The sequence below is a fragment of the Apis florea genome, unplaced genomic scaffold (genome assembly GCF_048593485.1).
Source record: "Apis florea isolate Af1SG1 unplaced genomic scaffold, ASM4859348v1 contig_2274_pilon, whole genome shotgun sequence".
Classification (NCBI taxonomy): Eukaryota; Metazoa; Arthropoda; class Insecta; order Hymenoptera; family Apidae; genus Apis; species Apis florea.
In genome coordinates, this window is record NW_028256550.1 from 1,326,320 (window position 1) to 1,340,750 (window position 14,431).

General features: G+C 31.5%; 1 protein-coding gene and 1 long non-coding RNA gene across 2 annotated transcripts; one reads left to right on the plus strand and one right to left on the minus strand.

The window, feature by feature from the left end:
* The first annotated feature begins 387 nt into the window (after window positions 1-387).
* Window positions 388-14,227, plus strand: LOC100863971 (putative sodium/potassium/calcium exchanger CG1090). Its single transcript, XM_031917588.2, has 9 exons — window positions 388-980; window positions 3,623-4,090; window positions 4,196-4,421; window positions 4,523-4,635; window positions 4,758-4,933; window positions 5,019-5,242; window positions 5,930-6,232; window positions 6,334-6,567; window positions 6,683-14,227. The coding sequence occupies exons 1-9, from the start codon at window positions 957-959 to the stop codon at window positions 6,880-6,882; spliced, it is 1,968 nt and encodes a 655-aa protein (XP_031773448.2). The 5' UTR covers window positions 388-956; the 3' UTR covers window positions 6,883-14,227.
* On the minus strand, window positions 4,929-5,983 carry LOC147658344 (uncharacterized). The gene is made up of 2 exons (XR_015290670.1): window positions 5,360-5,983; window positions 4,929-5,215 (listed from the first exon to the last, which is right to left on the minus strand). It is a non-coding gene; the product is annotated as an uncharacterized LOC147658344 (long non-coding RNA).
* Window positions 14,228-14,431: the final 204 nt, after the last annotated feature.

Genomic DNA, 14,431 nt, shown 5'->3' on the forward strand with positions numbered 1-14,431 from the left:
ATGTTGGTGTAAGTATAAAATATATAGATATATGGGAGGGAAAGAGAGAGAGCGAGCTATAGTAAAGGAGAGTGGTGGCAATGGTGTACGAGAAGAGATGCGAAAGGATTCATTCGTGAGCAGCGCATAAACGTAGTGAAACAGGCGGTTACAGTCAAACGATAAATGGTGTATCGGTCGGTGGATGTGGGTGGTATGTGCGAGTAAAGATCGTTAAAACGAAAAGTCTGTATGAGTGTTTAGGAATGGCCTCGTAAACACATACAAACAGTGCGAAAATTGGAAAAAAAAGAAAAAAAAAAAAGGGGGAACGAATCGAGAAAAATTAAAAATACAACGGATTTCAATACAATAAGAAAAATCAAAGCGGATAAAGTAAAGAAAGAGAGGAGGGGGGGGGACAAAAAAATACATGAAAATAATGAAATAAAAGATAAGGGATGTGAAAGCATAGGATTTTCATATTATATATATTTTATATACGGCATAAGAATGTCTGAGTCATCGATGAAAGGAAACAACGATATTGGACGTTGTATTAACTCGAGGGTGGTTCAGTAAGCACGACACCTACGTTTCCAAGAAGACGACGCCTACGTACCGCGCAAACACATCGAGAACGCATTGTAACTGACAGTTTTTATGCAAATCAATAATTCGAGTACGACGCAGCGATAAAGTTTGCCTTTACTTTAATAGAATATATTTAATATCTCTGTTTTCGAACAACAGTAACAACGACGTTGACGGTAGACAACACTCGGCACTCGATACCGAGTTTCCTTCGCGATAGAAACCTCCACGGATTATTGAGTGTAAAAAAAATCAAAAGGGTGTTTTCGATTATTAAATGACTGATTGTTAAACCACCTTTTGCGTGACGATAATCGGTGCTGATTGCATGTTTTAAGACATTTGTTTTAAGACATTGGCGACGTCGAATTTGCTGGTGCATAATGTGCAACGTTTCTGAGAAAGGGGTAAGCCGGACTGCGAGCTACCATACATACATACATACGCCGTGTTCTACCATTTAACGATCGGTAGAAACCTCGAATTGGGTCACTTTCACTAACAATTTCATTTTCCCCACGCTCTTATATTCATGTGCTAATTGTAACTAAAATTATTTCGGTATTGTCGATGAAAAAACTGTTCTGTTTAAATGAAACTTTGTTGCGATTTGTTATTTCGATTTTGAAACATATTCATATTTCATCACAAATATTCTTATCGAAATTCTTATCGCAGTTAAATTTTATACGTAGCAAGAAGTTAATTATATTATCTTTTTATTATAATTATATAGTTGTGATAAACGGGAATCTCCACTTTAATAATTTGATACGTAATTTTATGGTTTCTGTATCTATATTTCGTTTGCTACTAAATGTATTATATACATTTACAGAGTTTCAAATATTTAGATCACGTGAAGACTTATTTACTCAATGGATTAACAAATAATTTTTTCAATTTTAATAATTTTTAATTGTTAATCGAATATCTTTTTGATTTCTAATTCGTCCATATTTAAATTTCGATCGTTATCTATAAAAATAAACATAAAAATCAAATAGAGCAGAAAGAAATAATTCGAATATAAAAAAAACATGTTGAAAAAATGTACAAGTTTTCTTTCAATTAAATTTAATGATTTTTTTTTTTTAATGATTTTTACAAAATAATTGAGTGAAAATAATAACAGAAAGATTTATTTTATTTTTTTGTTATTTTTTATTATTTTTATATGAAGAATACGAATATATTAATTCTGTGATCAGATTGCAAAATCTAATATAATTTTATATAATAATTTTAAATGTTTAGCTATAAAAATCATTTGATCGAAAAAATACAATCTATTTTTTCTTTTAATATGAAATAGATGTCATTATTTATAAATTAATAGATATTTTTTTAAATATATATATAAAGTATATAGAATCAATCATAGAAATATTTTACATTATAAGAAAATTCATTTTATCCAAAAATCTTGATTTTATTAAAAGTTTATATATATATAAAACATAATGAAGTAATTTTTTATCAATGGAAAATTTTTTTTTAAGGAAGTAAAATCAATTTCAATCAATTAAAAATTTCAAAATTTCTTGATTTGTATTTTGAATACAATTTCATTTATATATTTTAAACAACAATGATAAGTATTGAAAACTAAAAATTTTATAATTTATCATTTTTTTTATTTCTATCTCGTATCACTACAAAGTTATTTAAAAAACGAAACTAAAAAAACGAAGAAATAAACTTTGAACGTTCTATTGAAAAAAATTATCACATATATATAATCCATTACGTATATATTAAACTTCGTCAAAAATATAGAAACAAAATTAAATTTTTATAATATAAGGAACAAATACTTCTATGATTAATTGTAAATATGTAAAAAAATATCTGAATACACTCGAATATACCAGAAAAAATAATATATCGGATTAACCATAAATAAACCTATATATTTCACATGCAATTTTAAATATATTTCGTATATCGTATATATATTTTTATTTTTAACACAAGTGTTATTGATCGTGTTATATTTAACACAAATATTCTATTTTCTATCATAATATTGATTATAAAATTATCGTACAATTGTATCAAATTATTTTCTTCTCGTTAATTTTTTATTTTCTGATAAAAATAGATATTCGAATGAAAAATTTATATCTCTTTTGTTTATTCAGAGAATATTTGAATATTCAAATATTAAGTATTCTTAAATATTCTTAAATATCTTCGTTTGTTTGTTCGTAAAACATCTTTATTTATCGTTAAATATTGTTATTCGTGATATAGTTAATATGGTAGCTGTATATATCAAATGTGTTTGTGTGCTTTACGAATCATTAAATAAGTATCTTTCTTACGATCGATACGTAATATATATTGGAACAAAAACAATTAAATTTTTTCAATATTTTATTGGATTCAAAGCCAGCTAATGGCTTTATTAATTAATTAAAAAATAATATTTACAAAATCGAGGAACTTGAAATATGTTGAACGTTAAATAAAAGTTACATAACATTACTCACAAACTAGTATACTTTTACGAATGAAACTGACCTATATATATCTCTCTATTCGGATAGATAATATCCTAAAATTCCAAATATTTTCAACTTATAATAATTCGAATAATAGAAATAAAATAAATAGTTTACAATTAACTAAAAAATTTTAATTTATTTAAAACTTTATTTTACAAAGATGCAAGCAATACTGCGATTCAATTCTTTTTTTCCTGTTATTAATTTCAATCTTGGAGTAAATAAATTTAAAAAATTTTGTATATTTTTTCTAACAACTATTTTATATACATAATATAAAATTCAAGATATAAGGAAACAGAAAATTACTCAAAATCTCTCAAAAGTTCTCAAGTTTCTCAAACTTTTAATTTTTGAGAAATGTTTCCACCTAAAGAAATCGAATTATAACAAAAAATATCTACTAACCTAATTCTATCTATTTATTTAATTTCCCATTAATTAATGCAAATAAATAGTTTAATTCTCTTTTTTCAATTTAGATATAAAAAAAAAAAAAAGACACGTACGTTTATAAATCTACATGAAATATGTTCCAGTCGAAGACAATGAGGCGAATTCAGTTACAAAGTAATTCGCGGCGCAAAAGACGGCCTTTGCGCATAGGTCTCTTCATCGTATATGTGTTAGTTCAGTACATCACTTGTGCAAAAATACCTGAAGAGCTGACTTCCACTTATCCCAGTTCTACGGATCGCGAGGAAAACTGGACCGTAGAATCTACCTTGGAGTCGTTTACGACCACGGTCGAGGAAACGATTATCAAGGAGCCGTTATCGGTGGAAAGTGTAGCGAAAGAAATAGATGAAAAAAATGAAGGGAAGAGCAAGGAGGAGGAAGTGGGCAGCGAGAAACAAGAGCAGAAAGGCAAAGAAGAGAAGATAAAGGAGGAAGAAAAATCGAAGGAAGCGCATGAAAAGTCAAAGGAGGAATTAGTTGGAAAGGCGGTGGTCCCTAAGAAAGAAGTCACAACGATTTTATCTAAGAATGTTCCTAGAACCACAACGGTGAGACTCTGATATTTTATCAAATCCGTTTTTGGATTCTCCATTGGAGGTCGTTTGATTTTCGGTTGGACGCAAATAAGAGATATTGCTTATTCGAGATTCTAGGTTCCATCAACGACCACTTTAAAATACGAGCGCGCAACATGGAGACCGCGAAGAGAAAACTGTTCACCTCCAGCGATCGAACAATTTCCACGACCTTTAATGGGCCCACAAGCTAGGAAACACGGTGGATTGATCATCCATATTTTAGCCGCAATCTACACTTTTCTAGGCCTTGCCATCGTTTGCGACGATTATTTTGTCTCCAGTTTGGACCGAATTTGCGAAGGTAAAACTTCATTTTCGAAAAGAGAAATGTGAAAGTTGTGTTTTTTTGTTATTAGAAATATTCAAAAGGATCTTAACAAAAATCTTAAATTTTGCACGCAGAGCTACGATTGTCTCCTGATGTTGCTGGAGCAACTTTCATGGCTGCCGGTTCCTCAGCCCCCGAATTGGCAACTGTGGTAATTGGTGTTTTCTTTGCCAAAGATGATATTGGAGTAAGTATTTCGTTCTTGATCAAATCATATAGAATAATATCTAACGTCTGATTGAATTTCAAATTTCAAATTCGAGATTATTATTATGAGAAAATTATAGCGAATTGCTGTTGGGATTGTAGATAAGCGGTGTGATTGGAAGCGCGGTATTCAATATAATGTTCGTGATATCGGTTTGCGGGCTTTGCACAACAACAGTGTCAAAATTGAATTGGTGGCCCCTTTGCCGGGATTGTTTCTTTTACGCGGTATCGATATTGATAATGCTCGGCACAATTTACAACGAATCCATATCATGGTAAGAGAATTTCAAAGTTTTATCAAAATTTATTTTTTTCGACGATATATCTTCGCAATATCATGTATTAAATTTTCTCTTTCAGGATGGAATCATTGTTCATGTTGATTATGTACGGTGTATATTGTGTGGCGTTATCTTTCAACAGTAGATTGGAACGATGGGCGAAATCTTACAATATACCTTTTCTACCAAAAGACGACGAACCCGCGGAAGAAAGCGCTCTCGTTAGTTACAGATCATTGCAAGAGGATCGACTGTCATACACAGGGCCTTGCTCTCCTACGGATCAATATAAAACACATGAAGGTAATCGCACGATTACGACACAAGTGTTTGAATGTCTGGTTTGATTTACTTTCATAAATTAACTTCTTATAAGTAATTTATTTCAGAAAAAAAAAAGATAAAGATATGTAGACTTACCTCTAGTTTATGATCTTGAAATATGTTATCAAAATTCATCATTTTGAACAACTTTTTCCAACGATAATAAGTGAATTCTTTTAATTTTAATTTTTGAAATATTCACAAAAATATATTTATCATTGTATATATTTAATTGCCGAATATTTTTTAAAGATTTCCTCTCAAATTAAGAGTGAATATTTATAATATTTATGTATAAATATATACATATATGTTATAATAAAAAATACATCTTCAATCTATAAAGAATCTAACCTAACTTAAAGTCATTTTTGGACAAATTAAAATAGAACTTGATTTGAATTAGATTTTTATAGAATGAGAGTACAAAAGAAAAAAGCTACACTCTATTAAACGCAAAATTTATATATATTTATATATATTTGAAAATTTATATATATTTAAACTAACGTTTTTTGCAAATATCTTGAAAATTAAAAACTCCGTAAAAGATTATTGAAATGGGAGATGATTCTATTACCTTATTATCTATCAAATGGAAATCAATATCAATTGGAAAGAAATAAAATAAGAAGTAAAAAAATACAATGATCATCTTATCTACAGCGGCAACAGGAGGACCAACCGCACCTGAAACGAACGAAGCGGCACCTCCGAAACAACCAGAGTATTACAAAGCGAAGGAACCAGATCCAAACGAAATATCACCTTTAGAGAAGCCTACAGATGGCAGCAAATGGACACTTTTCACGTGGGGCCTTGTTTACCCGATTCATTTTATGTGCCGCGCAACGATGCCAGATTGCCGCCAAGAAAAATTTCGGAATTGGTATCCCTTTACCTTCTGCGTATCGATGGTTTGGATCAGTTTCTATAGTTACATCATGGTGTGGATGATCACGATTATAGGTAAGACAAATTTTCCAACAATTATTAAAGAATAAACTTCAATGTGTCTTTATTTCGTTATGTTCTATTTCTTTTCATCACCGATATTCGATATTCCATAGGCAGTACTCTCGGTATACCCGACACGATGATGGGTTTAACATTTGTCGCTGCTGGCGTCAGCGTACCTGATGCTCTTTCATCATTGGCGGTGATTAAAGAAGGACTTGGCGACATGGCGGTGAGCAACGCAGTTGGAAGTAACGTCTTCGATATTCTAGTTTGTCTCGGGCTTCCTTGGTTTATACAAACTGCGATGATACAGCCAGGCTCGCACGTGAACGTCACCAGTCGAGGTAAGAGTTGGATTAAATTTCGAACCCGTTACAAATTTAATGGATTACGTTCGTCTGATTGAAATTAACGGATGTAAAACGAATCTATCAAAAATTCTTGTTCTTTTATCGCCAGGTCTGACGTATTCGACAGTATCTTTACTGTCAACAGTGATATTCTTAGTACTAGCGACCCATTTGAATGGTTGGAAGTTAGATCGACGGTACGGGGTGATACTGATGATTTGGTACTTGGTGTTTATCACATTTGCCTCACTCTACGAGCTAAATATCTTTGGTGAAATGAATCCTCCGTCATGCTATAGCACGTTTTAAAAAAAAAAAACGTGCATAGAAGTCAGCGAGGAAAATGAAGCATTAGGAATGAAGAGGAGGATGAGAGAGAAGAATAGAAGAGGGGATACGTGTACATGTGTGTGTGAATGTATGTGTGTGTGTGTGTGTGCGCGCATACAAGCAACCGACAGCATGCTCGATGAAAATGTTCTCATTGCACTCGATCTCATTACATTATATACATGCCACACGGTTAATGCATAATGAAAGAATTTTCGAATACTTTTTTTTATAATTCTTACATTTCTTTCCTCTTGTTTCTTTCGTTCAACACCTTCTTCTTATATTTCTTCTTCTCTTTTTTATTCTTTTTCTTTTTTTTCTTCTGCCTTCCGTTTCTAATCTTGTTTCTACCCTTTTTCGCTTCTTATTTACTACTTTAATAATTTCTATCTATAAATCAGAATTGCAAGAAGTAAGAAAGGAATGAAAGAAAAAAGATTACAAGATCACAATTTGCATCAGGATCGAAGTGTTTTTTAAATACGTTTGTCTCGGGATCTATTTATAAATATGTATAAGTACTTATATGATTTTTTTTTTTTTTTTTTTTTTACTTTCTTTAAATCGATCTATTCAAATTTGAGCGATATATTTTCCACAGTGCATAAATTTCACTTTTTAATAAAATATCAATCAATCTTCGCGAACGAACAAGTTTCTCAGTATTCCATTGAATATTTCTCTTCCACTCGTTGTCTTGCAAAATGTTGATCGAGCCTTCTTTTAAAAAAAAAAAAAAGAGAATAAAACGGAAAAATAGAAAAAAGAAGAAAAAAACAGAAAATCAAGAAGAGAGAAGGCTCATTCGTAAAATAACATTAGCATAACTTGTATGCTTGAAATCAATTAAACGGACAATACACTTACAGTATTAAAACGTTAATAAACGTTAATTTATTAAATATTAGGCCATTTAGAACTACAATAGTAAGATAGAAGCGTTTCGATTGATCGAATCAACTCTTCGAATCGTCGATGAGCAAAATATTGCAGACTGAAGACTCGAGACAATCGTTTTCGTTAAATCTTTTATTTCGATTTCGTGGGACGCGTTGCTCTTTCAAAGCTGTTTTATTATTCGACTCTTCCTATTCTAGTTTTATTGATGAAATTACTTTTCCAATTGAAAGCAGTTCTTTGCTTCCCTTATATCTATATACATATATACACTTATATATACATATATATTATGATTATTCCCTAAATCATTATACGCATTTTAAATATTTTTCGCAACTTGACATCGAGTCGACATTTCCTCGCATCGCGTAATCATTCGTCCGTCCGTGCGATTATTAATTCGTTCATTCGTGTTTTCATTTTCTTTAATTTAATTTTTGCACATTAATACATATTTGCAGTGTACACTAGCATACAAATAATTATATTATTGTTGTTTTAAAAATTCATCATTGTTCTCTTATTGCGTCGTTTTTGATCACGCACATACACGCGATGTGCACACGTATTTCCATATAGATACGTGTGTGCGTATGTTAATTAAAATGAACGAATTCTTTTCAATTCGCAACGCAAAAGGATCAGCTCCATCTATTCACGCGGAAAAAACTTGACTTTCCTAGAAACAATTTTTTGACAGATTTTTCTAATCAACGCATTAATTATAGAAAATTAGTATATTGATAAAACGATTAAATCACAATGAAGTAATTCGTGTTCGTTCGAACCAACAAAAGCGATGTAGAACGTTGAATAAGGATTTACTATAATTTTTTTTTTTTTCTTTTCAAGTGTTCACACGTTATATCGTTTAATTTTTACTAGTTTTATGATTACTAATTTTATTTTAAAATATTTTATCAATCGTATAGAATAGAATTGATACTTGATAATTTCTATCATAATGATTATACATGCTGTTGAAAAATTTTTTTTCATTTTCGAAATTAAAATTCTAAATTAAAAATGCTGATATATTCATGGAACATTTTTTAAAGGCTAAAACAAACAAAAGTTGATGTATAAAAATATTGATTGAGTCTTATTTATTAATTGAAAAGAAAATTGCATTAAATGAAGCAAGTCGATAAGAGTGACATCTGTTTATCTTCGTTACACCATTGTAATACTCTGTTTTCGCCTTGCTTCATCTTCACCTTCGTAAACGTTAATTTATTTGATCAATTTTTTGTTTTTACCTCTAGAATCGAGTTTTCGAAAGGATTTCACGAATATATTAGCCTTTTGTATATCTTTTTACGTTATTTAAGTTACGTATCTAATTCGAAAAAAATCGATGGACGTTGCTAATGCTAACTAGCCTATCGTTCTTAACCAAATTTCACGTTGAAATTTATAATCTCTTTTTCTCGATGAATATCCAATCACGCTAAATCAATCCTCGCTACTCATCTTTTTACGAATTTAATTATTATATATTTACGTTTTCCTTACGCGTTTCTTTTCGCTGTATTATCTTTCTTCTTTCACCTTTTAACGTCCTTTAACGAAAATATAAATATGATGTTAAAAAGTTATTGAGCGATATAAATCGTGAATGCTTCCGAGACGAACCGAGAACGAATGTTCGAATGCTGTTACAACACTTTAGCATACGAGACGCATAAGGCAACGATGCGTTGCGTAAAAAAGAAAAGGTTATATAAGTAATATCGATATCTGCTAATTAATTAAAGAGCGGCTTAACGAGAGAGAGAGAGAGAGAGAGAGAGAGAGAGAGAAAAGTATGATATACAATATAAGATTTATTATTGCGAGGTGAGTATAGAGGAGTATAAAAAATAAAACCGGAAGGATGGTTTTGCAAAGAAATTAGAATCGACGGAAGAAGGTGAAAGAGAGACAAGGGTACACTTTCAACGAGCACGAGACGAGATAACAAAAGAGACAATAATTAATGCAGCCTTATCCGATGAAAGTATCTACAACGTTACTCTGCGCGATCATTGAGATCAGCGTGTAAAGGATAACGATCGGCATTCTTCTGTTTCCGAAATATTTCGATCTGTCTGTTGCATGGCCATTTTGCAAAGATGATCGATCGATAAAGGTTTATAGATTAATATATGTATAGTAGGGTGGAACGAATTAGTAGGATAACTAATCTTTTTGATGCTAGTCATGATAGTGAATTGAAATTGTCTTCTACGATGATTTGTTTAAGTTGTTAAAAAGAAGCTTTCAAATTTAAAACTTTAACTGCTTAAGTAAGTTATTCAAAAATTACTTTTATTCATTTCTCGATATACGCCTATATAATAATTTTAGATAATACGAATTTATCAAAGTAGACTGATGAAATCTATTATTTGCTCATTTATATTAGATATTCTAAAACGTCAATAAATTTAAACGTAAGACTAAGATATAGAATATTACGATTAATAATAAAACGTTAGAGAGACAAGTTTTTTTTCACTATTACAACATAATTTCTAATTTTTTCGTTCTACCCTAATGTATTATACTATACCAGTAGTTGTTAAGTCGATAACGGACCAGCGGTGAAATCCAAACGAAAATTAAACTTACCGTAATCCGTGGCTAATTAAATATTATTAATATTTACATATATATATATTTATCTGTCTCCATTGGTAAGCGTTTTTTCATACATACGTGCAATATATGTCACGTACCGCGTACAGTGTGCATGCTTATGCGTGACGTGAAAGTGGCGTTTGTATGGAAGAAAGGAGGTATAAAAGATGGAAAGATATCGATAATTGCGTTCGAGAATGTACGCGGTAAGTCGATAGATCGCAAAGATCGCGCAGGCGTCTAGCGTAAACCTTACACGTATGTTATATGCACACGTGTTCCGTTGATATAGGTTATGTGTATAGTACGCTATATATATATTGCCTATATTGCAATACGCGTGCACATACAATACGCATCATTGCGCATTATACATATATATATATATAGCTGTAGCGATACATACGTGTATATATACAATACGTAACATGTAGAAAAGTATATATATACGAATACACGCGATAGCTTAGGTTTATATAATTACGGGACGTTCTACGTGTTTGTTCACTACCATTATTTGTTATATCGTTAGCGCTTCAGGCGAATATACGTTGATATTTACCATTTATCGATATCATACGACACAGCATGCTCGGTCGATCGATCGTATCGTAATTCAAATTGCACCTCCATATAGGGTGTGTGTGTGTGTGTGTGTGTGTGTGTGTGTGTGTGTGTGTGTGTGTGTGTGTGTGTGTGTGTACGTGTACGTGTACGTGTACGTGTACGTGTACGTGTACGTGTACTTTAACGAAAATCGATTGCAATTTTGTCAATCGTTCGATCGATCGATAGGAAAGTAAAACGAGAATTTAATGCGTTCCAACGTATTTATACAAATTACACGTTGGCAATCCGTTCAATGATCGAAGAATATATATCGAAGCTTGCTTGATACAAGGTGTTGCGATGTAAAGTATAGCGAACTAAGGATGTGTAAAAGTAACGGTGATCACGTTCCAAAATCACGTTCGTATCGTTTCAGAGGAGGATTATTATATTAAATTAGGATTACGGTCCTGTGATTCGTAACGTACGAAAAATTTATTAGAAAATAAGGCTGATTCATTTGCTACATCGATTAAAAAAAAAAAATCATCAAATTCTCGTTTGTGTGCATACCGGACACGTACAACTGTCTTGGCGTCAATCTCTTAGGCTGCATTCTTATTAAATAATCGTAACAAGAAAAATTTTTTGTTAATATTCCACGAAAAAAATTGCTATTTCTTATTGAAGCAACACATGTTCCTTGTTACTAGGAAATATAGCTTTGAAACAAAACCTGAAATGTTCCTCTAATTGTATCGCTTTGCCGTTGACTTGAAAATGCTACTTATAATTTGATATTTGTTGAACATGTAAAGGCAACACGTAAAGTTTCTCATTGTTGCTTCAATGAGGTCGCAGCTTTATATCACAATGAAGTATAGTCGCCATAATGCTCAGTAATCATTAACAGGTGGAGAGGGCGAGAAAAAAATTATTCTATGTGTATTATGCAAAAAAAAAAAAAAAAAAAAAAAAAAAAAAAACACGTCAAATAGACTGGTAGGGCAGGGAGCAAAAAGTTGTTCGGCCTTCTCTCGTTGACGGAGATCGTTTTTTTTTTTTTTTTTTTTTTTTTTTTTTTTTTCTTGAGAAAAAGAGAATCATTGCTCCGCTAGAATTTTATTTCTCTTCCCTATATATTCGTGTGCGAATACCTCGTAGCCTCGATTATTTGTAATTTTCGTGCGACAGCGTTCGAAAATTGGTGCAAATTATAGTCAATAAAAATGAGATTAATTAGTAGCGTTACGTAGATGTACGTCTTTAGGCTGAGATACTTTTAATGCAACTTTGATCAATTGTTGGGTGTCCTTAATAGATGTAGTCGTACATTTAAAGTCAATATGCGATGCGGCTTAAAAACATTTTACGTACGTTTCCATCGAATGTATTTACCCGTCCTCCTTCCCCTTGTCCACCAATTTTCGAACAACGGACCAACGAAAAATTTGTTTCGAACTGTATCTGATTCAAAAATAATTAGGATGATTACTTGTTTATTGACCCGTCAATGATTAATTGTTAATTGTTGTGGCTGTAGATTTTATATTGTACGACTTAATATATATATATATACACACACGCATACATATATATATATATATATAAGTACGGAAATGAGAATATACGTATACAGATAATATATATACATACATATATATATATATTATATACAAATTATATTTGGCACGTATACACAAGTTGTACACAATACGTATACGTATTATATATCATTATGCGTTCTGCTTGATTAATAGGACTAGAGTTGATTTTCAACAGTTTCTTCTTCTTCTTCTTCCTGCTGCGCGCGATATATTCTGGTCTTCGTCGAGTCAATACGTCCGTGTACCTGCCATTGACAAGAGGGAACATCCGAAAAATAAACGTTCAATTTCGGCAATCATTCAGATTCTGAGAAGAAAAAAAAAAGAGAGAGAGAAAAAGAGATACTCGTTTCCTACGATAAAGGTAGGAGAGTGGTGTACATGTATATAAGTTTGACGCGTTTCCAGTCGCGTTTCCGCCACGCTCCAACAATTTCCTATGTACTTGAGTATTGTGCAGATAAGGAAAAAAGGCATTCGGCAGAATTCGATCGATTATTTCTAACGAATCCAATGCAATTAATAAAACTAGGCCGAATTTAGATCGTATTGTCGATCTGGATATACGAAGAAGATTGATTTTACTTAATCAAAATTAATTAAACGAACGTAATTAAACGATGAATAAAAATATTCGATAAAATAAATTAAAATCATTCACAAGTTAAACTAAGTCTAGTGTGATAAAATTGTCGATGTAATGATATTATAACTAAAGTATTGTATCTAATTATTTAAAAAAAAAAAAAAAAAGGCAATTGTTCCTACAATTAAATTAAAAAGATATTGGAGGGATTAGATATTTCTGAGGCTAGTCGTGTATTTAATTAATAATCTGCAATTTTTTAATTGCGTCATTGCTCTTCCAACGATGTATGATATAGAAGCGTGACTAGATAATAATACGAGATAGCAAGTGCCGTTTCGAGTGCCTTCTTTCCATCTCTGTATAGTAAATAAGCACATTACGATAAAAGTAATAATAATTAAAAAAAAAAAAAACGCGTTAAATGCGAGTCGGTTCACCGTTACATCGAATGACGATCATTCGTGGTTAAACGGGTAGCACTCCTAACAAGACTCACATAGAATCGCCTAGTATTTTATACTGTACGTACAGACGAGAACGTAATAAACGTAGCACGAAATCTTAATAATTTGTAAGATTTGTAGCTTTAATTTCGAATTAAGAAAAACGATCAACGAACGACACACACGCGTATCCTCTGTACACGCGTCAAGTAAGAAAGAACGTGTTATCGACGATCGATAAAATGATGAGAAAGCGTATATGTATAGTAACGCTCCTAAACAACGAAATAAATCGCCAACGGAAAAAAGGATACACGATGCGAAACGCGATATATAATACGAAACGAAAGGATAATGCGACGCGAAACGGTCGAGCATTTTCGAACAGGATCATTTTACTCCTCATTTAACGTGGTCGAAATCGGAGCTCCCTCTGTTAACGTTTTTTCTCGTGTTGTTAGTAACATTTCCAAGACAGTCCTAAACCGTCAATGCATCTAGTCATAGCTTATTACGGCGTTATGTACATAACCGTTTTACCAATGTCGTAAGGAACTAAATACGAATACGAATATAAAATAAATAAATGAATAAACGAATGAATTAGTGGACGAATCGACCTATTATTTTATGATCACGAAACCTGATATTTTTGATTTTTCCAATTTTCAGATTTGATAATTTACCAATATTTTCTAAAGTCATTCATGTTAATATTTATACCTACAAAGTGGAAAGAAGGAGGTAAAAAAGGATACAAGGATAAATCTTTTTTTTATTTATATACTGCATGCAAATTAAATAGATTTTTAATT

Bases quoted from the DNA above. Each gene is read 5' to 3' on its own strand.
- LOC100863971 (XM_031917588.2), top strand. From the start codon at position 957: ATGTGCAACGTTTCTGAGAAAGGG. The intron at 4,636-4,757 runs GTAAGTATTTCG...TTGGGATTGTAG, and splicing joins TTGCCAAAGATGATATTGGA to ATAAGCGGTGTGATTGGAAG. The intron at 6,568-6,682 runs GTAAGAGTTGGA...TTTTATCGCCAG, and splicing joins CGTGAACGTCACCAGTCGAG to GTCTGACGTATTCGACAGTA.